This window comes from Scyliorhinus canicula, chromosome 21 (assembly GCF_902713615.1).
Source record: "Scyliorhinus canicula chromosome 21, sScyCan1.1, whole genome shotgun sequence".
Taxonomy (NCBI): Eukaryota; Metazoa; Chordata; class Chondrichthyes; order Carcharhiniformes; family Scyliorhinidae; genus Scyliorhinus; species Scyliorhinus canicula.
This window is the reverse complement of record NC_052166.1, coordinates 4,876,063-4,902,667: the sequence shown is the minus strand read 5'-3', so window position 1 is coordinate 4,902,667 and position 26,605 is coordinate 4,876,063. Positions and strand designations below refer to the sequence as shown.

The following is a 26,605-nucleotide window of genomic DNA, read 5'->3' as shown; positions in this document are numbered from 1 at the left end:
CAGGTACAGCACGGGGTTAGATACAGAGTAAAGCTCCCTCTACACTGTCCCCATCAAACACTCCCAGGACAGGTACAGCACGGGGTTAGATACAGAGTAAAGCTCCCTCTACACTGTCCCCATCAAACACTCCCAGGACAGGTACAGCACGGGGTTAGATACAGAGTAAAGCTCCCTCGACACTTCCCCCCCCCCCCCCCCCCCGCATCAAACATTCCCAGTACCCAAAACTCTCCCTGCTTGTGTGTTGTGTTTCTAAAATTGCATAGTATTACTTTTTTTAATAGCCTATCAATAAAGTGCATTTAAAGGGCTGGTTTCGATTCCTGGGGTATAAAATGCCAATTAGAATTCTGCGAATTTGTGTCTTTAAAAATGATTGAATATTACATAACACCAGCTGACGTCTGGAGCCCTCACATCACACTCTCATATATCACAATCTTCTCTTCCGCCGTGGGTCGTGCTGCGGCGTGACTGGCGGAGTCCATCGTCACCTCCCTGTACCGGAGGTGGTGCGGTGCCCATACCGGGGTCGTCAGATAGTTCCAGCGCTGTGAAGAGACAATGGGGTGGATTAGAGGGAGAGAAGGTGGCAGAGAGGGAAGTATCGAGGGGTGGAGAGGAGTAGAGAGAGAGAGAGAGAGGTGGGTAGGCAGAGGGGGGAGAGGTATAGAAAGGGAGAGGCGTAGAGAGAGAGGGAGGGATAGAAAGTGGTGGAGAGGAGTAGAAAGAGGAGGTAGAGAGAGAGAGAGGGAGAGAGGAGTAGAGGAAGAGGTAGAAAGTGGGGGAGAGGGGTAGAGAGAGAGATGGAAGAGTAGAGGGCGTGAGTAGAGAGGGAGATTGAGGGAGAGAGAGAACGGGAAGGGGTATAGAGAGAGAGAGACAGAGAGGGAGAAGGGGGAAAGAGAGAGAGAGAGAGAACGGGAAGGGGTATATAGAGAGAGAGAGACAGAGAGAGAGAAGGGGGAAGAGAGAGAGGAAGGGGTAGAAAGAGAGTGATTGAGGGAGAAAGAGCGAGCAAGAGAGGAAAGAGTGAAGGATAGAGAGAGGGTGAGAGACAGAGATAGTGTAACGGGGAGAGGGGGAGTGTTACAGGAGAGAGGGAGAGACAGAGAGAGAGAGATGGAGAGTGAAAAGAGATAGAAAAAGAGAGAGATAGGAAAGGGAATGCAAGCGAGACAGAAAGGTTTGGAAGAAAAGTGAGAGAGAGAAAGAGAGGTTGTGAGGGAGAGGGAGGGAAGATTTAAAAATATTGTCAGAACCAATGGTATTTGAACTTCATTACAAGCACGAGTGCTCAGTTATCCTCCAGACCACTAGGGGGCAAGGAGAACCGGAGGCCGGCTTACTAATTTGGGGTCTGAGTGATCAACAGCCTTAGCTAATGGACCTCCAATGGCATTGCTCCACAAGAGCATGGGGATTTACTCCATCCCTGGGGGGCAAGGCACAATGGGGCGGTGAGGGACAAAAGGGAGATTATTTTTGTCAAATCTTTTCATCTTGCACGCACCAGGGCAATGCGCAAGAACAGCAAATGTGCAACGAACAACAATTTACTCTGCAGGGAAAGAGAGTGCTGATTCGTTGGCACGTGGCAGACATGCTTGCAGGAGGAATGCACCAGCTGATGGTGACTGACAGTTAACTGCCAAGCACTGTTTGAAATTTAAACCAGGCAGCTTGACCCAGGTTGATCAAGACATTTCCCTGAGGAATGAACCAGCAAATGGCCAAAACTAAGTTTGTTCAGCTGAAACAGGTGCAATGTGTGTTCAGGTTCTTTCTGACTGTACTGAACGGTCCCATGTATTAATATATGTAGGTTTTAGTACCAACAAATTGAGTTCTTAGTATAGCTTTTGGCTCACGATCATTTATCAAAGATTGTCCATTTGGTCAGTACTGAGGGAGTGCCGCATTGTCAGAGGGTCAGTGCTGAGGGAGTGCTGCACTGTCAGAAGGTCAGTGCTGAGAGAGCGCTGCACTGTCAGAGGGTCAGTGCTGAGGTAGTGCTGCACTGTCAGAAGGTCAGTGCTGAGGGAATGCCGCACTGTCGGAGGGTCAGTGCTGAGGGAGCGCTGCACTGTCGCAGGGTCAGTGCTGAGGGAGCGCCGTACTGTCGGAGGGTCAGTGCTGAGGGAACGCCGCACTGTCGGAGGGTCAGTGCTGAGGGAAAGCCGCACTGTCGGAGGGTCAGTGCTGGGGGAGTACCGCACTGTCGGAGGGTCAGTGCTGAGGGTGTGCCGCACTGTCAGAAGGTCAGTGTGAGGGAGCACCGCACTGTCGGAGGGTCAGTGCTGAGGGAGCGCCGCACTGTTGGAGGGTCAGTGCTGAGGGAGCACCGCACTGTCGGAGGGTCAGTGGTGAGGGAACGCCGCACTTTCGGAGGGTCAGTGCTGAGGGAGCGCCGTACTGTGGGAGGGTCAGTGCTGAGGGAAAGCCGCACTGTCGGAGGGTCAGTGCTGAGGGAGCACTGCACTGTCGGAAGGTCGGTGCTGAGGGAGCATAGCACTGTCGGAGGGTCAGTGCTGAGGGGGCGCCGCACTGTCGGAGGGTCAGTGCTGAGGGAACGCCGCACTGTCGGAGGGTCAGTGCTGAGGGAGCGCCGTACTGTGGGAGGGTCAGTGCTGAGGGAAAGCCGCACTGTCGGAGGGTCAGTGCTGAGGGGGCGCCGTACTGTCGGAGGGTCAGTGCTGAGGGAACGCCGCACTGTCGGAGGGTCAGTGCTGAGGGAGCGCCGTACTGTCGGAGGGTCAGTGCTGAGGGAGCGCCGCACTGTCAGAGGGTCAGTGCTGAGGGAGCGCCGCACTGTCGGAGGGTCAGTGCTGGGGGAGCGCCGCACTGTCGGAGGGTCAGTGCTGAGGGAGCGCCGCACTGTCGGAGGGTCAGTGCTGAGGGAGCGCCGCACTGTCGGAGGGTCAGTGCTGAGGGAGCACCGCACTGTCGGAGGGTCAGTGCTGAGGGAGCGCCGCACTGTCGGAGGGTCAGTGCTGAGGGAGCGGCGCACTGTCGGAGGGTCAGTGGTGAGGGAGCTCCGCACTGTCGGAGGGTCAGTGCTGAGGGAGCGCCGCACTGTCGGAGGGTCAGTGCTGAGGGAGCGCCGCACTGTCGGAGGGTCAGTGGTGAGGGAGCGCTGAACTGTCGGAGGGTCAGTGCTGAGGGAGCGGCGCACTGTTGGAGGGTCAGTGCTGAGGGAGCGCCGCACTGTCGGAGGGTCAGTGCTGAGGGAGCGCCGCACTGTTGGAGGGTCAGTGCTGAGGGAGCACCGCACTGTTGGAGGGTCAGTGCTGAGGGAACGCCGCACTGTCGGAGGGTCAGTGGTGAGGGAGCGCTGAACTGTCGGAGGGTCAGTGCTGAGGGAGCGCCGCACTGTTGGAGGGTCAGTGCTGAGGGAGCGCCGCACTGTCGGAGGGTCAGTGGTGAGGGAGCCCCGCACTGTCGGAGGGTCAGTGGTGAGGGAGCGCTGAACTGTCGGAGGGTCAGTGGTGAGGGGACGCCGCACTGTCGGAGGGTCAGTGCTGAGGGAGCGCCGCACTGTCGGAGGGTCAGTGCTGAGGGAGCGGCGCACTGTCGGAGGGTCAACACTATTTCTGGGAGTTGGCCACACTCGTGGATCTTGCCCGGTACCCTCGGGGAACAGCTCCGATGGTGGGCAACAGCAGCGAGGCAACGGGCACCTCGCCCCGTTCCGCGTCGCGTCCACTGACCTCTGTGAATGTCCCCCTGCCCCGGCAGAGTTTGTAGAGTATTGTCGTTGGGATGCAGAGCATGGAGGCGAGGGCGAGGCACCAGCCCAGGGCTTCACCCCACCACGGGTAGGTGTAGACCTTGTTGTACATCAGGGGCTGGTAGTTGATGAGGTGGAACAAAAAGATCCCCTGGGATTGTGTTCGAGAAAGAGAGAGAGAGAGAGAGAGAGAGGCACAGTTAGTTTGTGTTGGGCCTTGCCCCGAACTAGGCCCGCGTTATCCCAGAAATGCACGGAACAGGAATAGACTATTCGGCCCATCAAAACTCAGCTTCTCATTGTGGGTCAACACCACCCTCCCCCTCATCGCAGGAACTCAATCGAGTGAACCTTCGCTGTACCGCCCCCCCCCCCCCCCTCCATGCGAGCATATACTCTCAGATCCACACAAGATCATTCCAGGATGTATTCCCAACACAAATCCTCTGTGCGACTGCAGCGGGATCGCCTCACATCCATCCTGACTGCGATGCCTCCCGCAGTCGATCAGTCCCGCAGGCAGCCAGGTTGACCGTCGGGCCGTTTTCTTTTTTTGTCGACTCGTGTTCGATGATTCAGGTACCGCGCCCCCACCTCCGCGCCCCCCCCCCCCCTCCCCGACGCTCCAGCACTCCTCCCACCTCCCCCCCCCCCCCCCCCACCCCACCTCCCCCCCACCCCCTCTCCAGCACTCCCCCCACCGACTCCCTCCCGACCGGCTCAAGACGAGGCGGAGGTCTCCCCGAGGGTCTTACCAAGCAGAGGAGAGGCGTCACGAAGCTCCAGCACCACTTCATCAAGGGGAGGGGCTGATATCCCACCATGCACGCGATGTCGTCCATGAAACGGTCCGCCCCTGCAACGAGAATGGGAGGGGGGGGGGGAATGGGGAGGGGAAAAGGGGGAGGAGGGGGGGGGGGGGGGTCGGTGAGGGAAAAGCGGAAATGGTTAAAGGCAAAGACCCCTCCAAGGGGGAAGGCCCGGAACAGGATCAGGTCTCAGGCCATTCGGGAGTCCTGCAACCCCCACCCCCCCGTTCGATTTCCGGTCTGATCCAATCGGGGCCTCAACTCCACTTTCCATCTCTCCCCCTCCCCCCATGACCCCCCCCCCCTCCCCCCCCCCCCCCCCGTCGATCAGAAATCTCTCTATCTCGGCCTTGAATATACTGCTGTCTGAGGGGGGGGGGGGGGGGGGGGGGTGCATTCCACTGACTGACTCCCCTCTGAGAGAAATTCCTCCTCATCTCCGTCTTCAATGGGAGACCCCCTTATTCTCAAACTGTGCCCCCCCCCCAACTCCTAGTTCGAGACTCCCCCCCCCCCCCCACCCCCAAGAGGGGGACATTCTCTCGGCATCCACCCTGTCAACCCCCCCCCCAGAATCTGAAATGTTCCAATGTGATCGCCTCTCGGGCCTCTGAACTCCGATGGGTACAGGACCCCAACCTGCTCAACTCTTTCCTCATCGGACACACCCCCCTCCTTCATCCCGGGAATCGGCCTAGTTCACTGGCCCCGGCCTCAATTCCATCCGGTTGATCGATTTTCACACTTCCTCCGTAATCAATGCCTCGTGTCAATGATAATAATTGAAGTTACGCGTTCAAAGACAAAGTTAGATAAACAATTGAAAGGAACTGAACTGGGCCCAGCCGTATAAATACTGTGGCTACCAGAGCACGTCAGAGGCTGGGAATCCTGCGGAGAGTAACTCACCTCCTGACGCCCCCCCCCCCCCCCCCCCCCCCCCGCAAAGCCTGTCCACCATCTACAAGGACACAAGTCAGGAGTGTGATGGACTCTCCCACTCGCCTGGATGAGCGCGGCTCCGACAACACTCGAGAAGCTCGACACCATCCAGGACAAAGCAGCCCCCCGCCCCCCCCCCCCCCCCACTCGACCGACTCGCTAACCCCCACCTTCGACATCTACGTCCTCCACCCACCGACGCAGAGCGGCAGCCGTGTGTACCGTCTACAAGATGCACTGCAGCCAATCGCCAAGGCTCCCTCGACAAGCGCCGAGGATGTTGAGTGTGGGGGATTCAGCGATGGTAACGCCATTGAATGTCAAGGGGCGATGGTTAGGTCCTCTCTTGTAGGAGATGGCCATTGCCCGGCACTTGTGTGGCGCGAAGGCAACTTGCCCCTTGTCAGCCCCGAGCCTGGATATTGCCCAGGTCTGGCTGCATTTGGACACGGGCTGCTTCATTATCTGAGGAGTCGCGAATGGTGCTGAACATTGTGTAGTCACCAGTGATCACCCCGCCTTCTGACCTCATGACGTGGAAGGAAGGTCATTGGTGAAGCAGCTGAAGGTGGCTGGGGCCTAGGACACTCCCCTGAGGAACTCCTACAGAATGACTGAAAAAGAGCACGCAGAAAGGGTACTTACCATAAACCCACGCAACCACTATACACTCCCAGAACGCCTGCCAAAGCAAAGACATCCCACTTGCTGAGTAATAGTCGAAGATCTGGAAGATGTACATCCCACCCTGTGTGTGTGATGGGAAGGTCGTTGAGACGCCAATCTTTAAGGTCAACCTTCGCCCGCCCCGTGTCCCACCCAATCCCCCCCATCCCCACCTCTTTCCCCCCCTCCCCTCCCCCTCCTCCAGTTGAGCGGTCAGTTCTTGACCTGCTGTGTGGCCGCAGAAAGGTCAACCAATCAGACGCTGAGTTTTAAGGTCAAGCTTCGCTTTCCGCCCCTTTGCCCCTTCCCCCCTTTGACCCGCGGTGGTCAACCCAATTCGCTGTCAATCGGTGGTGAGTTCAAAGATAGCAACGTTCATCAGTGGAAGGGAGGGAGGGAGGGATGGGGCGGGACTTGGGGGGGAGGGGGGGGGTGAAAGGGTGGGGTGGGCGGCGTTGGGGGAGAGAATTCAGGAGATTGTGGTTGCACAGAATCCAACGGGGAGGAGGTGAATTCGGCATCTCAAGCCTGCTCCACCATTCACTACTATCGTGGCTGACCCCTCCCACTCCCCATACCCCCTTAACGGCCCCCGAAAATCTGTCCTATCCCCAACTTTAAATGCCTTCAGGGACAGGGCCCAGGCAACCTTCCGGGGTCAGGAATCCCAAAGACTTGCAACATTTTGAGCGAAGATGTTTCTCCGCATCTCAGTGGCAAAGGCTTCCCCCTCCCGTGGTTTTCGACTCGCCGCCCGTACATAGAAAATAGAAGCAGGAGGAGGCCATTCAGCCCTTCGAGCCTGCTCCGCCATTCATCGTCAAGGCTGATCATCAAGTTCAACACCCTGATCCCGCCTCCCCCTATGTCCCTTGATCCCCTTAATCCCCAAGACCTACATCGAATTCCTTCTTGAAATCAAACCACTTTCTGGGTGAAGAAATTTCTCCTCACCTCAGTCTTGAAAGGTTTACCCCTGACCCTCAAACTATGACCCCCCTAGTTCTGGACTCCCCCACCACCGGGAACATTCTTTCAGGATCTACCCTGTCTAATCCTGCTAGAATTTCATAAGTTTCGACGAGATCCCCTCTCAGTTTTCTGAACTCCGGCGAGAACAATCCTGACCAATTCTGTCTCTCCTCATATGACAGTCCGGCCATCCGAGGAATCAGCCTTCGCTGCATTCCCTCCATCGCAAGAACATCATTCCTCAGTTAAGGACACCAAAACTACACACAATACTCCATCCAGGTGTGGCCTCACCAATGCCCTATACAATCGCAGTAAAACTTCTCTATTCCTTGACGCAAATCCTCGCGTTATGAAGACCAACGTGCCATTTGCCTCCTTTACTGCCTGCTGTACCCGCTGTACCTGCCTGCTTATTTTCAGCGACTGATGCACGAGGACATGCTGAATATCCGCCTCTCTCAATTTACACCCATTCAAATAATAACCTGCCTTCCTATTTTGGCTACCAAAGCGGATAAAGTCACATTTATCCAAATTATACTGCATCTGCCGTGCACATGTACCCACTCACTCAGCCTGTCCAAATCCCGCGGAAGCCTCTCGGCATCCTCCTCACAGCTCACCCTCCCCCACCCAACTTTGTATCGTCTGCAAATTTGGAGATAACGCATTTAGTCCCCTCGTCTGAATCGCTAATTTTTAATGTGAAGAGCGGAGACAATCTCTCAGTGCCCCCCCCCCCCCTTCGTCGCAACGAGGTTGCCTCACGTCCTCCGAAACTCTGGAGGAGATGGACCCGCAAATCCCGACGGGAACAGTCTCAAATCTGCTCGACCTTTCCTCCCCTTCCTCCCCTTGAACCGTGAGCCAATCCGGTCAATCTTTGCTGCGCCGTCTGCTAAAACGTGGAGACCGCAGTTATTCCGTAATTGGCCTCGCCAAAGCCTCTTTATTCTGGTGATCCAGCCCCCCCCCCCCCCCATCCCCTCGCGGTAACGGCCCAACGTGCCATCTGCCTCCCTCGCGGCTAGCCGTGGTTGCACGCTAGCCTCCTGAGGCCCACGCACCGCGTCCCCACGACTGCCGCCGTTTGCCAGGTTCGCGTCTTCCGATTGCCTGTTCCCGCGATGTGGATTGAGGTGATGTCGGGGAGGGGGGGTCGGGGAGGGGGGGGGCGGGGGGGGGGGGGGGGTGTGGATTGAGGTGATGTGGGGGAGGAGGGGGTCGGGGAGGGGGGGGGCGGGGGGGGGTGAGGGGTGAAAGTTCGCACACTCTAACATGGTGGCAGCGGGCAGAGACCGGCTTACCTGCGTCACCATGGTGAGGTCGATGATGAAGCTGAGGCCGATGCAGATAGCCACTGTAACCTCCCGCTGGTACCGGAAGTAGTACTTGGAAGGCATAAGGTCGAGAATCCCGGTCACGAATCCTTCAACTCCGACAAACTGGGGAGACAGAAATGGCGGGAGAGCGGTGAATGGCCGTCAGGCTCTGCCCCATGCCCGCCTGCCCGCACGCCCCCTGACCTCAGTCACCTTTTGACCACGACAGCCAGGGTGCGGTTCTCCACACCTCCCCCACACCATCCAGTACTCCCCTCGATGGCCCAGGAACATTCGCTGGCCAGATGTTGTAATGTCCAACGTGCAACAACCACCTGAACTTGCCTAGCGCCTTTACTGCGGCAAAATAGACCCAGGACACTTCACACGGGCACAAATCAGACAGGATTTGACCCGTGTCTCATAAAGAGATATTAGGGACAGGTGAGAGAGACTGAGAGAGGAGAGAGAGAGAGAGACAGAGAGACGGAGAGAGTGGAGAGAGACAGAGAGAGAGAGAGAGACAGAGAGAGGAGAGAGAGAGACAGAGAGAGAGACAGAGAGAGAGTCAGAGAGAGACAGAGAGAGAGAGAGAGAGAGACAGAGAGAGAGACAGAGAGACTGAGAGAGAGAGAGAGAGAGAAAGAGAGAGACAGAGAGAGACAGAGAGAGAGACAGAGACAGAGAGACTGAGAGAGAGAGACAGAGAGAGAGACAGAGAGACTGAGAGAGAGAGGGAGACGGAGAGAGAGAGAGAGAAAGAGAGACAGAGAGAGAGGCGCAGAGTGAGAGAGATAGAAAGAGAGACAGAAAGAGGGAGACAGAGAGAGAAACAGACAGAAAAAGGGAGACAGAGAGAGAGAGAGACAGAGAGACTGAGAGAGGAGAGAGAGAGACAGAGAGACTGAGAGAGAGACAGAGAGACAGAGAGAGAGACAGAGAGACTGAGAGAGGAGAGAGAGAGAGACAGAGAGACTGAGAGAGGAGAGAGAGAGAGAGACAGAGAGACTGAGAGAGAGAGAGAGATAGAGAAAGAGACGGAGAGAGAGAGAGAGACAGAGAGAGAGAGAGAGACAGAGAGATAGAGAGATAGAGAGACAGAGAGAGATAGAGAGACAGAGAGAGGCGCAGAGTGAGAGAGATAGAAAGAGGGAGACAGAGAGAGAAACAGACAGAAAAAGGGAGAGGGCGAGAGACAGAGAGAGAGAAACACACTCAGAGAAACACAGAGACAGAGAGAACATACAACATACATACAGTGCAGAAGGAGGCCATTCAGCCTGTCGAGTCTGCACCAACCCACTTAAGCCCTCACTTCTACCCTATCTCCGTAACCCAATAACCCCTCCTAACCTTTTGGACACTAAGGGCAATTTATCATGGCCAATCCACCTAACCTGCACATCTTTGGACTGTGGGAGGAAACCGGAGCACCCGGAGGAAACCCACGCAGACACGGGGAGAACATGCAAACTCCGCACAGACAGTGACCCAAGCCGGGAATTGAACCTGGGACCCTGGAGCTGTGAAGCCACAGTGCTATCCACTTGTGCTACCGTGCTGCCCACATAGACAGAGAGGCAGAGAGAGACAGAGAGAGAGACAGAGAGAGAGAGACAGACAGACAGAAAGAGACAGTGAGTGAGAGTGAGGGAGACAGAGGCAGAGGTTACAGAGATAGGGAGGGTTGTAGGGGCTGGAGGAGGTTACAGAGATAGGGAGGGTTGTAGGGGCTGGAGGAGGTTACAGAGATAGGGAGGGTTGTAGGGGCTGGAGGAGGTTACAGAGATAGGGAGGGTTGTAGGGGCTGGAGGAGGTTACAGAGATAGGGAGGGTTGTAGGGGCTGGAGGAGGTTACAGAGATAGGGAGGGTTGTAGGGGCTGGAGGAGATTACAGAGATAGGGAGGGTTGTAGGGGTTGGAAGAGGTTACAGAGATAGGGAGGGTTGTAGGGGCTGGAGGAGGTTACTGAGATAGGGAGGGTTGTAGGGACAGGAGGAGGTCACTGAGATAGGGAGGGTTGTAGGGATAGGAGGTGTTCACTGAGATAGGGAGGGTTACCAAGAAGGGATTTGGAAAGAAGGCCGAGAATTAGAAAATGGCGGTGTGGTTGGACCTGGTAGCGAGTGTGGCTCAGCGAGCTCAGGGGGTGATGGGGGAATTAGGTTCAGTTTTATAGTTGGTCTTGTTGGGAATTGAACTCTGACCTCTGAGTTGTCTTCACCTGATTTGAACTCTGAACTCCGAGTTGGCTTAACTTTGTACTGGAACTGCCTATAGTACAATTAACGTTTATTTGTAATCTTATCTTTTTAGTGTCAGTTTTATACCCCTGCCCTCAGCCTCCCATCTCTCAGTCACATGAGAACTCTGATAGAGTCAGCGAGTCAAACAGTTTTACAGCACCAAATGAGGCCCTTCGTTCCATCGATGTCTGGGCTGGCCCATCAAGCACCCTCTCTATTTCAATGCCCATTCCCAAGCACTCTCCATAGCCTTGTGTGCTGTGGCAAATTAAATGCTCGTCTCAATACTTCTTAATTGTTGTTAGAGTTCCTGCCTCCACCACCTTTTCAGGCAGTGAGTTCCGGATTCCAACCAACCTCCCGGTTAAAAATCAGATCCCCTCAAAGTCCCCTGCCCCTTACCTTAAATCTATGCCCCCCCCTCCCCCCCCCAGCTATTGACCCCTATCAATGTCCCTCAAAATCTTGTACGCGTCAATCAGGTTTCCCCCTCTGCCTCAAAAAAACAACCAGCACGGTAGCACAGTGGGCAGCACAGTTGCTTCACAGCTCCAGGGTCCCCGGTTCGATTCCCGGCTTGGGTCACTGTCCGTGCGGAGTCTGCACGTTCCCCCCCCCCCCCCGTGTCTGCGTGGGTTTCCTCCGGGTGCTCCGGTTTCCTCCCACAGTCCAAAGACGTGCGGGTTAGGTGGATTGGCCGCGATAAATTGCCCTTTAGTATCCAAAAAGGTTAGGTGGGGGTTACTGGGTTAGGGTGGGGGCGGAAGCGTGACTGGGGTGCTCTTTCCAAGGGCCGGTGCAGACCCGATGGGCCGAATGGCCTCCTTCTGCGCTGTAAAATTCTACGATTCAATGATTCTGCGAACGCGCATCTCCGCGCAGAGAGTGACCAGAGCCTGGAATTGAACCCGGGGCCCTGGAGCGGTGAGGCAGCAGTGCTAACCACTGTGCCACCGTGCCACAGACACACAGGGCCACTGATGGCCAAGCGAGGATGAGTTCTCATGGTCGGGTTTTTCCCCTGTCAAGGGGTCAGAATGAAATGTGAAGTAAAGGATTAAATAAACACAACAGTCGGGCCTTCAGCTGCCGAGAGAACTTGGGAGATGCAAACTAGCCTCGTGGCAGGTGACTCAGGCACTTTGTTTAGCAAAGCGGGAGAGGAGCAATCCGGAGGCCGGGATCGTAACCAGGCCCATGTGCAAAGCAGAATTCTCTCAGAGGATCATCCTGGGGGGGTTACCCATGGCAACTGTTCCGCGCGTGCTGTAATGTTCTATGTTCAGTGTTGCAAGAAACTGCGGAGTGCGGTGAACTCAGCCCAACTAACCTTGTTGGGCACTAAGGACAATTTATCATGGCCAATCCACCTAACCTGCACATCTTTGGACTGTGGGAGGAAACCGGAGCACCCGGAGGAAACCCACGCAGACACGGGGAGAACATGCAAACTCCGCACAGACAGTGACCCAAGCCGGGAATCGAACCTAGGACACTGGTGCTGTGAAGCCACAGTGAGATCCACTTGTGCTACTGTGCTGCCCACATAGACAGAGACAGAGAGGCAGAAAGAGAGACAGAGAGAGATACAGAGAGAGAGAGAGAGAGAGACAGGGAGAGAGGCAGAGAGAGAGACAGAGAGAGAGAGAGAGACAGGGAGAGAGGCAGAGAGAGAGACAGAGAGAGAGGCAGAGAGAGAGAGAGAGACAGGGAGAGAGACAGGGAGAGAGGCAGAGAGGGAGAGAGGCAGAGAGAGAGGCAGAGAGAGGAGAGAGACAGGGAGAGAGGCAGAGAGAGAGACAGAGAGAGAGGCAGAGAGAGAGAGAGACAGGGAGAGAGACAGGGAGAGAGGCAGAGAGAGAGAGAGACAGGGAGAGAGGCAGAGAGAGAGGCAGAGAGAGAGAGACAGGGAGAGAGGCAGAGAGAGAGAGAGACAGGGAGAGAGGCAGAGAGAGAGGCAGAGAGAGAGAGAGACAGGGAGAGAGACAGGGAGAGAGGCAGAGAGAGAGAGAGACAGAGAGAAAGGCAGAGAGAGAGAGAGAGACAGGGAGAGAGGCAGAGAGAGAGGCAGAGAGAGAGAGAGACAGGGAGAGAGACAGGGAGAGAGAGAGAGAGAGAGAGAGAGAGAGAGACAGGGAGAGAGACAGGGAGAGAGGCAGAGAGAGAGAGAGACAGGGAGAGAGGCAGAGAGAGAGGCAGAGAGAGACCCTTCTATCAGGCAGAAGCTGTAGAAGTCTGAAGACCCGCACATCCAGACATAGGAACAGCTTCTTCCCCACAGCTACAAGGCTCCTCAACGCCTCCCCCTCGGACTGATCTGTTCCCTGTACGAACACGATTCACGACGCCCTAAGCTGCTCTTGCTCATGTATCTGCTTTGTTTGGCCCCTTGTTCCGCACAGTAACCAATCACTGTTTGTCGATGTGCCATTTGTCAATGTTCCCTGTTGATTATTCTTTTGTCTGCTGTGTACGCACTGTGTACGTTCCCTCGGCCGCAGAAAAATACTTTTCACTGTACTTCGGTACACGTGACAATAAATCAAATCAAACCATTGATCTCGCTGGCTGTACTGAGCGCAGAACTACCATTGATCCCAGAGCTCCATGTGTCACCATGGCCATGGGAGCAACACTCTCTGGACAAAGTACATCACCCAGAAGAACAGGCAAGGCCATTACACACGTTCCATTATGAGACCTGCATGGCTGGAATGCATGAGAACAGTCACACAGTATCGTGCATGCAAATGTGTCTTTTGTTCCGGGGGGGGGGGTTTGTGGGGGGAGGCTCGTTGTATCGTTTTTCTTGTTGATGTATGTTATAACCCTCAGAGAGGGCACAAGAACAATTAGCTTCCAGGTGACCTCCTCTGAATACAACAGGAGTTAGATCGTTTGGAGACTTGGGCGGAGAGATGGCAGATGAAGTTTAATCCAGACAAATGTGAGGTAATGCATTTTGGAAGGTCTAATGCAGGTAGGGAATATACAGTGAATGGTAGAACCCTCAAGAGTATTGACAGTCAGAGAGATCTAGGTGTACAGGTCCACAGGTCACTGAAAGGGGCAACACAGGTGGAGAAGGTAGTCAAGAAGGCATACGGCATGCTTGCCTTCATTGGCCGGGGCATTGAGTATAAGAATTGGCAACACATGCTGCTGCTGCATAGAACCTTAGTTAGGCCACACTTGGAGTATAGTGTTCAATTCTGGTCGCCACACTACCAGAAGGATGTGGATGTAGAACTTAGTTAGACCACACTTGGAGTATCATGTTCAACTCTGGTCGCCACACTACCAGAAGGATGTGGAGGCTTTAGAGAGGGTGCTGAAGAGATTTACCAGGATGTTGCCTGGTCTGGAGGGCATTAGCTATGAGGAGCGGTTGAATAAACTTGGTTTGTTCTCACTGGAACGAAGGGGGTTGAGGGGCGACCTGATAGAGGTCTACAAAATTATGAGGGGCATAGACAGAGTGGATAGAGACTTTTTCCCAGGGTAGAGGGGTCAATTACTCGGGGGCACAGGTTTAAGGTGCGAGGGGCAAGGTTTAGAGATGTGCGAGGTAAGTTTTTTACACAGAGGGTAGTGGGAGCCTGGAACTCGCTGCCGGAGGAGGTGGTGGAAGCAGGGACGATAGTGACGTTTAAGGGTTGTCTTGGAAAATACATGAATGGGATGGGAATAGAGGGATACGGACCCCGGAAGTGGAGAAGATTTTAGTTTAGATGGGCAGCATGGTCGGCACAGGCTTGGAGGGCCGAAGGGCCTGTTCCTGTGCTGTACTTTTCTTTGTTCTTTGTTCTCTGACTGTGAGTTCCCCCAGTAACGAGAGGGCGGGTTTCCCCCCCTTCACTGAGAGGTCAGCTCTCTAGTATAAAAAGGGATAAAAACCCCAGCCTGGGAGCTAGGGAGGCCTTTCTGGGGGGGTGGAGGGTGTAGTATTGTGAACAAATAGAACCTTTGTTTTCTACCTGGCTGATCCACGTGTGCTGCTCTGGCAGATTCGACGCTCTAAGAATGGGACGTTTGGGTTTTAGGAATGCCATCCTGCACAGGGGGCTGGTTTAGCTCATTAGGGGCTGGTTTAGCTCACTGGGCTAAATCGCTGGCTTTTAAAGCAGACCGGCAGCACGGTTCGATTCCCGCACCCGCCTCCCCGGACAGGCGCCGGAATGTGGCGACTAGGGGCTTTGCACAGCAACTTCATCGAAGCCTACTCGTGACAACGAGCGATTTTCACTCAATGAGCGAACTCACTCGCCATAGTCCTGTCACTCTGCCGTGAGTCTGCCTTTGGAGGCTGACATCTTAGGGTCAGTCACAGAAAGCCTCTAACGGAATCACATGCTGCAGGAGTATAGCCGTCTTTACAATTGCAACAATTACATGCTTAAAAACCCCACAACACTGCAATAACTAGGGGCAGAAAAAGGGACAAATTCTGCACCCCCTCCCCACCTTTGGGTCACGACCCAAGTATTTCAGGTTACGACGGTTGCCTTCCCAGGTTACGAACCCTCCCTACCGGCTTACGATCCTTGCCGCTCCAACCCCTCTCCCCCCCCCCCCCCCCCTCCTGCCCACCCCGCTCCCCATCTCATGTCCCCCCCCCCCCCCCCCCACCGCCACCTACCCCATCTTACCCACACTCCCGTCGACGGTCTTACCTGACTCCCCAGCCCCAGGAGCAGGAGCATGATGAAGAAGAGAGCAGCCCACACTTGGGGGAAGGGCATCAGGGTCACTGCCTTGGGGTAGGCGATGAAGGCCAAGCCGGGTCCTGGGAGAGACCATAGCAACCGTTAAGTCGTTAATGCACGAGGGCAGTGGGTACACAGCGGGTAAGTTGGGGAACTCAGAGTCACACAGGATCACGCGTGAGGGTGTGGGGGGGGGGGGGGGGGGGGGGGAGTGGGTAGGGGCAGGGTCTAGGGCATCTCCAGGGCAAACCCCAAACGCCGATCAGGCACAACCTGCCCCCCCCCCCAAAAAAAAACACAACGGCAACTTTATATTTCTTACTTTGGCCTGCGTCCAATGCACGACATACGGTGGGGATGGTGCGGAGACATATGGAGCTACACCCGATAGATAGTGAAGGGGCAGCACGGTAGCATTGTGGATAGCACAATCGCTTCACAGCTCCAGGGTCCCAGGTTCGATTCCCGGCTTGGGTCACTGTCTGTGTGGAGGCTGCACGTCCTCCCCGTGTGTGCGTGGGTTTCCTCCGGGTGCTCCGGTTTCCTCCCACAGTCCAAAGATGTGCGGGTTAGGTCGTGATAAATTGCCCTTAGTGTCCCTTAGTGTTGGGTGGGGTTACTGGGATAGGGGTGGAGGTGTTGACCTTAGATCGGATGCTCTTTCCAGGAGCCGGTGCAGACTCGATGGGCCGAATGGCCTCCTTCTGCACTGTAAATTCTATGATCTATGACTGCCAGAGCAACGTTTGACCCAGAAGGATTAAGGGAGAGCGTGGTCATGGAAAAAAAACCGCTGCCTGGTTTAAGAAAGCGCTTCCTAAGCGGGAGAGAAGCACTTGCTTCCGAAGGTGTTTTGAACCGCAGACGAGACGGACTGACAAAGAGGACCCAAAAAGACACCGCGAGGCGCGAAGCCACGACCTCGGCGAGTAATGGTTGAGCACCCCAAAGTCTTGCCGAGGCGAGCGGGGCCTGAAAGAACGCGGGCAACGGGAAAAACCGATCCCTCTCAGACAAGTGGCGTCTGAACGAGCGATGTGCGCGAGGCGTGATGGCCAGGCGGAGGGGCCTATCGCGTTTTCAGTCCAAATTTTAAAACGGAAGGGGGCTAAAAAGAATTTACACCTCAATGTAGGCCTCAATCTACGCCCTGTCAGAAAACGGTTGGTCTTAATTTCCCCACCAGCATCGACGTTTTTGTCAACAAAATAAACCCTTTATTTTATTTTTTTTTATATATAAATTTAGAGTACCGAATTAATATTTTCCAATTAAGGGGCAATTTAGCGTGGCCAATCCACCTACTCTGCACATTTTTGGGTTGTGGGGGTGAAACCCACGCAGACACGGGGAGAATGTGCAAACTCCACACGGACAGTGACCCAGAGCCGGGATTCGAACCTGGGACCTCAGCGCCGTGAGGCTGCAGGGCTAACCCACTGCGCCACCGTGCTGCCCATAAACCATTTATTGGGAGCCCCTCTGTGGTGAATTATAAACAGTAATAATCCACACTGTATTGTACAACATGTGCTGAGCCTGTACCTTGTACTGGACCATGTGTAGTTGCGCGGCTCTACCCATAGGGGGAGATGAGGAGCTTGCACTGGGCTCCACCCTTGGCTCCGCCCATGGCTCCTCCCCCTAACCGGAAGTATGAAGGTTGCTGTTGTGAGCCTGCCTGCCAGTTCATCTAGAGTTCATCTCGTTACAGGCAGGCTCTGTTGTGAGACGACTAAAACCACTGTTGGCTTCTGACCACGTGTCGCGTGAATTGATGGTCTCATCCCCCTCCTTGCGTTCATTTTGATTGCTCTGGTTCTAAGAACAGTGCCTGTTGGGTCCACAAGTAAAATGTGGCGGCCATTTTAAAATCCCAGGGTGCCATTTTGTCCAGAGCAACATGGCATTGCACTGGAATGTGTCACCCACACGATCCGCTTTGCTTTACAAACAGTGGGAGTAGTTGAAGGTTGGTCCCATTGAGGTATGAGTTGGACTCTGTCCAGCCTCCCTTCACGATCTTGAACATCTCGATCCAATCTCCTCTCGGCCCTCTTCCTCTTCGAGGAGAACAGTCCCTCATCCCTGGAACCATTCTTGTAAACCTTTTGCTCACTCTCTCCCCAATGTTGTTCTCACCAAAAAACATCTGCTCATGCTTCTCCGCATTGACCTTCATTTGCCACCTATCTGCCCAGTCCAGCACTGTCTCTGTCCTTTTCAAGTTCCACAATGTCCTTCTCACAGTTTAAAATACTTTCACATTTCATGTCTGATATACCTTCAATTCACAGTGAGGCAGACAGAGTGAGTGAGCATTAGGCTTTATTAGTCATGAACTTGCCTAGCCAGAGTCAGTAGGACAGATGAATGCCGCCCACAAGAGGCCGGTCCATATATGGCCCCGGTGTGGGCGGAGCCAGAGGCGGAGCCATACCGGGGTCACAGTAGAGTACCTGGAAGCAGTTCATATCACCACTTCCAGGTCCAAGGTCACAGGTTATGGTATCATGCATGCATTATGCTGAATACATTCACCACAATGTCATCCGCCCACTTTCAAATTGTCCCACGCACACCGAGATCAGGAGGAGGCCCATTCAGCCCCTCAGAGCACAAGGTGAGGGGGAAACATTGGGGTATCGGTCATGCAAATGGCTGCCAATGCATTCCGCCCGCTTACCTGACTCTGCCACCTCAGAGATGTCCACTCCTCGTTCCTGCGCCATGAACCCCAAGATGGAGAAGACAACGAACCCGGCAAAGAAACTGGTCCCACTGTTCACCAAGGCCAGTATAAAGGCATCCCTGAGAGAGGAGGGACAGCACGGGGTTAGATACAGAGTAAAGCTCCCTCTACACTGTCCCCATCAAACACTCCCAGGACAGGTACAGCACAGGGTTAGATACAGAGTAAAGCTCCCTCTCCACTGTCCCCATCAAACACTCCCAGGACAGGTACAGCACGGGGTTAGATACAGAGTAAAGCTCCCTCTACACTGTCCCCATCAAACACTCCCAGGACAGGTACAGCACGGGGTTAGATACAGAGTAAAGCTCCCTCTACACTGTCCCCATCAAACACTCCCAGGACAGGTACAGCACGGGGTTAGATACAGAGTAAAGCTCCCTCTACACTGTCCCCATCAAACACTCCCAGGACAGGTACAGCACGGGGTTAGATACAGAGTAAAGCTCCCTCTACACTGTCCCCATCAAACACTCCCAGGACAGGTACAGCACGGGGTTAGATACAGAGTAAAGCTCCCTCTACACTGTCCCCATCAAACACTCCCAGGACAGGTACAGCACGGGGTTAGATACAGAGTAAAGCTCCCTCCACACTGACCCCATCAAACACTCCCAGGACAGGTACAGTACGGGGTTAGATACAGAGTAAAGCTCCCTCTACACTGACCCCATCAAACACTCCCAGGACAGGTACAGCACGGGGTTAGATACAGAGTAAAGCTCCCTCTACACTGTCCCCATTAAACACTCCCAGGACAGGAGCAGCGCGGTAGCATTGGGGCAGCACGGTAGCATGGTGGTTAGCATAAATGCTTCACAGCTCCAGGGTCCCAGGTTCGATTCCCGGCTGGGTCACTGTCTGTGTGGAGTCTGCACGTCCTCCCCGTGTCTGCGTGGGTTTCCTCCGGGTGCTCCGGTTTCCTCCCACAGTCCAAAGATGTGCGGGTTAGGTGGATTGGCCGTGATAAATTGCCCGTAGTGTCCTAATAGTAAGGTTAGGGGGGGGTGTTCTTGGGTTACGGGTATAGGGTGGATATGTGGGTTTGAGTAGGGTGATCATTGCTCGGCACAACATCGAGGGCCGAAGGGCCTGTTCTGTGCTGTACTGTTCTATGTTCTAGGTACAGCACGGGGTTAGATACAGAGTAAAGCTCCCTCTACACTGTCCCCATCAAACACTCCCAGGACAGGTACAGCACGGGGTTAGATACAGAGTAAAGCTCCCTCTACACTGTCCCCATCAAACACTCCCAGGACAGGTACAGCACAGGGTTAGATACAAAGTAAAGCTCCCTCTACACTGTCCCCATCAAACACTCCCAGGACAGGTACAGCACGGGGTTAGATACAGAGTAAAGCTCCCTCTACACTGTCCCCATCAAACACTCCCAGGACAGGTACAGCACGGGGTTAGATACAGAGTAAAGCTCCCTCTACACTGTCCCCATCAAACACTCCCAGGACAGGTACATGGGGTGTTGGGGTCACCACTTCACCAGGACAGGGGTCTGCGTCTGTCTTCATTGAAGGGCTGTTAGTCCAGCGGGTGAGGGCGTCGGGGTGCCCCATGATCACTGCCGTACAGCACCCCACCCTCGTTGCTCAACCTCTGCCGCCAGCCCATCCCGCGCCCCCCCCCCCCCCCCCCACCCCCCACCCCCGGCCCCTCGCGAATCCTGACCTCACATCTTACTTGTAACAATCGTTGTTGAACTGGTTGTAACTGCCCAGTGCCGTCAGAGCACCAAGGCCGATGGCGTATGAGAAGAAAATCTGTGTGCCCGCGTCGATCCAGACCTGCAGGGTGAAAGGTACGAGTTCAGAGTGAGGCCAACATGGCTCTGTGCTCCACCCGTCCCCAGGTTACTAAATTACGATTCACTCCTTCGTCCGCAAACAATGGGTGCCCATCACTGCCAACGGGTGGCAATTGATGATTCGCTGTTCGCGGGAAGAGCAATATGGCATCCAAACCAATGTAGCAACTCTCGGTGTGGCAGCGCTGGGTGGCAATCAGGAGGTGAGAATACCTGGCTAATTATCTCACCAGCTGCTGCCTACCCAACACCGCCTCCTCCAGATCGAATCCACACTGAGGCCGAATAGTGATGAGGGGGCAATTACTTAAATTAGCGTGCACGCTGAACGATGGGCTAGACTGTCAGAGGATCGGCGCTGAGGGAGCGCCGCACTGTCGGAGGGTCAGTGCCGAGGGAGCGCCGCACTGACGGAGGGTGTGCTGAGGGAGCGCCGCACTGTCGGAGGGTCAGTGCTGAGGGAGTGCCGCACTGTCGGAGGGTCAGTGCTGAGGGAGCGCCGCACTGTCAGAGGGTCAGTGCAGAGGGAGCGCCGCACTGTCGGAGGGTCAGTGCTGAGGGAGTGCCGCACTGTCGGAGGGTCAGTGCTGAGGGAGCGCCGCACTATCAGAGGGTCAGTGCAGAGGGAGCTCCGCACTGTCGGAGGGTCAGTGCTGAGGGAGCGCCGCACTGTCGGAGGGTCAGTGCTGAGGGAGCGCCGCACTGTCAGAAGGTCAGTGCAGAGGGAGCGCAGCACTGCCGGAGGGTCAGTGCTGAGGGAGCGCCGCACTGTCGGAGGGTCAGTGCTGAGGGAGCGCCGCACTGTCGGAGGGTCACTGCTGAGGGAGCGCCGCACTGTCGGAGGGTCAGTGCTGAGGGAGCGCCGCACTGTCGGAGGCTCAGTACCGAGGGAGTGCAGCACTGTCGGAGGGTCAGTACCGAGGGAACGCCGTGCTGGTATTGGAGTGATGTGCTCCAGCCAGAGTCCTCAACAAAGTATTTGAAATTCAATCCATGGCCAATCCCTGATCTAATGCTGTGTTCAAAATGGCCACCATCGGGGCTTCATGGCAGGTATCGACAGGCCACCTTGTTTCAGAAAAAAGTGGCTGGTAATTGCCAGAACGTTCTGGAGGGTAGCCCAGGAGCTTCACAACCCCCCCCCCCCCCCCAACCACACGCACCCTCGGTCTACTTGCCTGCGCTTCGCCCAGCTTCGACCAATCCGGTTGTAAGTAGTAGATGATACCTTGGAGAGCCCCCGGTAGTGTAACGCCACGCACAAGCAGAATGATGAGGATGATGTAGGGGAAGGTGGCTGTAAAATAGACAACCTGCAACGAGAGGGAGGGAAAAAGAAACGCAGCGCACTTTCAGCTATTTGACTGCAGAAGGCTTCGCCCGACGGCCCCAACCGCCCACCCAACTTGCCTTGGCGTCAATCAACCTCTCAGAATAGGCCAGCTCTGAGTCTGCATGCAGTTCAAGGTTCAAGTTCCTGAGGGGGGTTGGGAGGGGGGGGGGGGGGGGGGGGGGGCAGGAGGAACCACCGCCGAGGACAGCTGAATGTAAATAGGGGAAAATAAGGCAAGGACAAGACAACCCTTTCTATGTAATACAGGAAATAAACACGGCAAACAATGTACATGACTGTTCGGAAATTCCCCACCAGGCCCAATAAAACACTTTTAAAAGAAAGGTTCAAGCCACAACACCCCCACCTCCACCCACACACACACCAGCCACACCCGGTGTCAGTGCAGGGTGAGCACTGCACTGTGGGAGGGTCAGTGCTGAGGGAGCGCCGCACTGTCAGAGGGTCAGTGCTGAGGGAGCGCCGCACTGTCGGAGGGTCAGTACTGAGGGAGCGCCGCACTGTCGGAGGGTCAGTACTGAGGGAGCGCCGCACTGTCGGAGGGTCAGTGCTGAGGGAGCGCCGCACTGTCAGAGGGTCAGTGCTGAGGGAGCGCCGCACTGTCGGAGGGTCAGTACTGAGGGAGCGCCGCACTGTCGGAGGGTCAGTGCTGAGGGAGTGCCGCACTGTCGGAGGGTCAGTGCTGAGGGAGCGCCGCACTGTCGGAGGGTCAGTGCTGAGGGAGCTCCACACTGTCGGAGGGTCAGTGCTGAGGGAGCGCCGCACTGTCGGAGGGTCAGTGCTGTGGGAGCGCTGCACTGTCGGAGGGTCAGTGCTGAGGGAGCGCCGCACTGTTGGAGGGTCAGTGCTGAGGGAGCGCCGCACTGTCGGAGGGTCAGTGCTGAGGGAGCGCCGCACTGTCGGAGGGTCAGTGCTGAGGGAGCACCGCACTGTCGGAGGGTCAGTGCTGAGGGAGCGCCGCACTGTCGGAGGGTCAATGCTGAGGGAGCGCCGCACTGTCGGAGGGTCAGTGCTGAGGGAGCGCCGCACTGTCGGAGGGTCAATGCTGAGGGAGAGCCGCACAGTCGGAGGGTCAGTGCTGAGAGAGCGCCGCACTGTTGGCAGGTCAGTGCTGAGGGAGCGCCGCACAGTCGGAGGGTCAGTGCTGAGGGAGCGCCGCACTGTTGGCAGGTCAGTGCTGAGGGAACGCCGCACTGTCGGAGAGTCAGTAGTGAGGGAGCGCCGCACTGTCGCAAGGTCCTAGATTCTCCCACAAGATGAAACATCTTCTCAGCATCAACCCCGTCAATCCCACCCATAATCCTCTCTGTCTCAATAAGACCCGTCCCCACCAGTACTGTGCCCCAGTGTTATACAGTGACAGACCCATCCCCACCAGTACTGTACCCCAGTGTTATACAGTGACAGACCCTTCCCCACCAGTACTGTACCCCAGTGTTATACAGTGACAGACCCGTCCCCACCAGTACTGTACCCCAGTGTTGTACAGTGACAGACCCGTCCCCACCAGTACTGTACCCCAGTGTTATGCAGTGACAGACCCGTCCCCAGCAGTATTGTATCCCAGTGTTATACAGTGACAGACCCGTCCCCACCAGTACTGTACCCCAGTGTTATACAGTGACAGACCCATCCCCACCAGTACTGTACCCCAGTGTTATACAGCGACAGACCCGTCCCCACCAGTACTGTACCCCAGCGTTATACAGCGACAGACCTGTCCCCACCAGTACTGTACCCCAGTGTTGTACAGTGACAGACCTGTCCCCACCAGTACTGTACCCCAGTGTTATACAGCGACAGACCTGTCCCCACCAGTACTGTACCCCAGTGTTATACAGCGACAGACCTGTCCCCACCAGTACTGTACCCCAGTGTTATACAGTGACAGACCTGTCCCCACCAGTACCGTACCCCAGTGTTATACAGTGACAGACCTGTCCCCACCAGTACCGTACCCCAGTGTTATACAGTTACAGACCCGTCCCCACCAGTACTGTACCCCAGTGTTATACAGTGACAGACCCGTCCCCACCAGTACCGTACCCCAGTGTTATACAGTGACAGAGGTAGAATTCTGCTCAATGGGAGTGAATGGGAAGGGGTTTGGGTCCATTGGGACTGTGCATAGTGGGAGTGAATGGGAAGGGGTTTGGAACCATTGGGATTGTGTACAGTGGGAGTGAATGGGAAGGGGTTTGGGTCCATTGGGATTGTGCACAGTGGGAGTGAATGGGAAGGGGTTTGGGTCCATTGGGATTGTGTACAGTGGGAGTGAATGGGAAGGGGTTTGGGTCCATTGGGATTGTGTACAGTGGGAGTGAACCGGAAGGGATTTGGGGGGGGGGGGGGGGGGGGGGCACGGTGGCACAGTGGTTAGCACTGCTGCCTCACAGCCCCAGGACCCAGGTTCAGTTCCGACTTCGGGTGACTGTCTGTGTGGAGTCTGCACGTTCTCCCCGTGTCTGATTGTGTTTCCCCCGGGTCCCTCCCACAGCCCCAAAGATGTGCATGGTAAAATTGCTCCCCCCAACCCCACCCCGCACACGCAAAGCAGCAACGCGTCACCCCTACCTTGCCCGTTGTCTTCACACCCTTCCAGACACAGAAGTAGACCACAATCCAAGTCGCCATCAAGCACAGGGTCAACTGCCAGCTGATGTCCCCGACCTCCTCCAGCCCACTTGAGAGGCCAAGCACCTTTCTCCTGTAAGAGTGAGCACAGAGTCAGCCTGGGCTCTCAGTGTCATCACCAACAAAGACCCCGTTGAGCAACGCAGTGCACCTCGCGTCAACGCGCAGGCGAGGGCCCCTCCCTCTGCCAAGGCTGCGCCCCCCCCCCCCGTCTGACACCCCATTCCCCCCCCCCCCCCACCCCCCCCCTCAGCTGATCTAACTTGCCCCTGACCCAGGGAGTGGTGGGCCGGGAGGAGCTGGGCACTTGAGGGGGTGCTGAGCGGATGTGGCAGGAAGTAGGCCCCAATCCTAGGCCCCAACTCCTAAACCCGCTCGCCATTCCCAACACCCCCCTCCCCCCCCTCTCTCTCTCTCTCGCGGCCCCCAGCGGGCATGATTCCGCCCACCCTCAAATTCCTGGCAATCACTGTTTACTCTCTTACCCTCTCACCCCCTCCCCCACACCTCCTCTTTCCTACCCTCCACATTTCCCCTCAGCAACAAATCCCAAGCGAGGGCCTTCGGCGAAAGAACCAGGGGGAGGGGGAGGGGGGGAGGATGAGGAGAATTTTTATTTCAGACGCAGCGAGTTGTTGTGATCTGGGAGGGCTGCCCGAAAGGGGCGGAGGCAGCAGATTCACCCTCAAAAAAAAAGCGGGGGGGGGGGTGGACTTGGAGAAATACTGGAAGAGGAAATATTTGCAGGACTATGAGGGGGGAGAGGAGCAACCAAATTGGATTGATCTTTCACAAAATTGCAGGATGTGTTGCAGTGCAAAAGGAGACCATTCAGCCATCGTCTTCACACCAGCCCTCCAAACGAGCGTCGCCGGGGGCTAGGCCGGCGCTGGAGCGATTGGTGGCACGCCAACTGGCCCCAGAGGGCCTCCGCCGGCCGGCGCGAGTTGGCGCATGCGCAGGGGCGCCGGCGTGTTCCCATAACCGCTGGCGGGATTCATGCACAGGGGGATTCTTCTCCGCGCCGGCCACGACGGAGCTTTACACAGGCCAGCGCGGAGGGAGAGAGTGACCCCCAGCACAGGCCCGCCCGCAGATGGGTGGGCCCCGATCGTGGGCCAGGCCCCCCCCCCCCCCCAGGGGCCGGATCCCCCTGAGCCCACCCCCCCCACGAGGACTCGTTGAAGCCTGCTCGTGACAATAAGCGATTTTCATTTTCACTGGAACCGTTCTTGTGAACCTCTCCCTCACTCCCTCCTCTGTGGTCACATCCCTCCGTTAGTGTGGGTGCCCAGGACTGTGCACAATATTCCAGCTGAGGACCAACTCGAGTCTTGTATAAATTCAGCATCACCTCCTCCATGGCCCAGCTAATAAAGCCCAGAACGCAGATGATCAGCCCTCCAAGCCTGCGCCAATCATCTAATCTCAAATCCTCTACACTTCCGGGGTCCGTATCCCTCCGTATCTGTCCTGGTCCACCCACGTTGACGCTACCGCCAAGAAAGCACAACAGCGCCTATACTTCCTCAGGAAGCTAAGGAAATTCGGCATGTCCACATTAACCCTTACCAACTTTTACAGATGCACCACAGAAAGCATCCCATCGGGCTGCATCGCAGCCTGGGTATGGCAACTGCTCGGCCCAGGACCGCAAGGAACTTCAAGAAAGGAATAGACTCTGACGTGACCATCAATTCGCTCGGAACACGATTGGAAGTAAACTGTGGTTTTAATAGTCTTACAACTGAGCCTGCCTGCGACCAGAAGAACTGAGGGCAGGCTCACACGGCTGCAGCTCTTTATACTTCCGGTAGTGGGAGGGGCCATGGGCGGAGCCAAGGGAGGAGCCCTGTACAAGCTCCTCATCTCCCCCTATGGGCAGAGCCGCGCAACGGCTCACAGACAGAGCCCACAGGGGCATAATACTATATAATACAATACAGTATGAATTCACCACAGACTCAAAAACAGCTTCTTCCCCGCTGTTACCAGACTCCTAAACGACCGTCTTATGGACTGACCTCATTAACACTACACCCCTGTATGCTTCACCCGATGCCGATGCTTATGTAGTTACATTGTGTACCTTGTGTTGCCCTATTATGTATTTTCTTTTATTCCCTTTTCGTCCCATGTACTTAATGATCTGTTGAGCTGCTCGCAGAAAAATACTTTTCACTGTACCTCGGTACACGTGACAATAAACAAATCCAATCCAAATATTCCCATCCTATTCATGTATTTGTCAAGATGCCCTTTAAACGTCACTATCGTCCCTGCTTCCACCACCTCCTCCGGCAGCGAGTTCCAGGCACCCACTACCCTCTGTGTCAAAACCCTCCTTCGCACATCTCCCCTAAACCTTGCCCCTCGCACCTTAAACCTATGCCCCCCTAGTAATTGACCCCTCTACCCTGGGGAAAAGTCTCTTGACTATCCAGTCTGTCTATGCCCCTCGTACTTTTGTCGACTTCTCTCAGGTCGCCCCTCAACCTCCGTCGTTCCAGTGAGAACAAACTGAGTTGATCCAACCGCTCCTCACAGCTAATGCCCTCCATACCAGGCAACATCCTGGTAAATCTCTTCGGCACCCTCTCTAAAGCCTCCACATCCTTCTGGTAGTGTGGCGACCAGAATTGCACAC

General features: G+C 55.6%; 1 protein-coding gene across 1 annotated transcript in view; it reads right to left on the bottom strand.

Annotated features, from left to right (window-relative positions):
* Positions 1–351: 351 nt before the first annotated feature.
* slc6a8 (solute carrier family 6 member 8) overlaps positions 352–26,605 on the bottom strand; it is a 36,025-nt gene continuing 9,771 nt past the window's right edge. Inside the window, exons 2-11 of the mRNA XM_038782560.1 lie at positions 23,899–24,031; positions 21,149–21,283; positions 19,847–19,950; positions 18,086–18,210; positions 15,367–15,479; positions 8,433–8,570; positions 6,130–6,232; positions 4,489–4,589; positions 3,714–3,884; positions 352–554 (exon numbers count right to left, since the gene is read on the bottom strand). Coding sequence (XP_038638488.1) covers positions 417–554; positions 3,714–3,884; positions 4,489–4,589; positions 6,130–6,232; positions 8,433–8,570; positions 15,367–15,479; positions 18,086–18,210; positions 19,847–19,950; positions 21,149–21,283; positions 23,899–24,031 — 1,261 coding nt within the window. The 3' untranslated portion in view covers positions 352–416. The remainder of the gene's footprint in view (positions 555–3,713; positions 3,885–4,488; positions 4,590–6,129; positions 6,233–8,432; positions 8,571–15,366; positions 15,480–18,085; positions 18,211–19,846; positions 19,951–21,148; positions 21,284–23,898; positions 24,032–26,605) is intronic.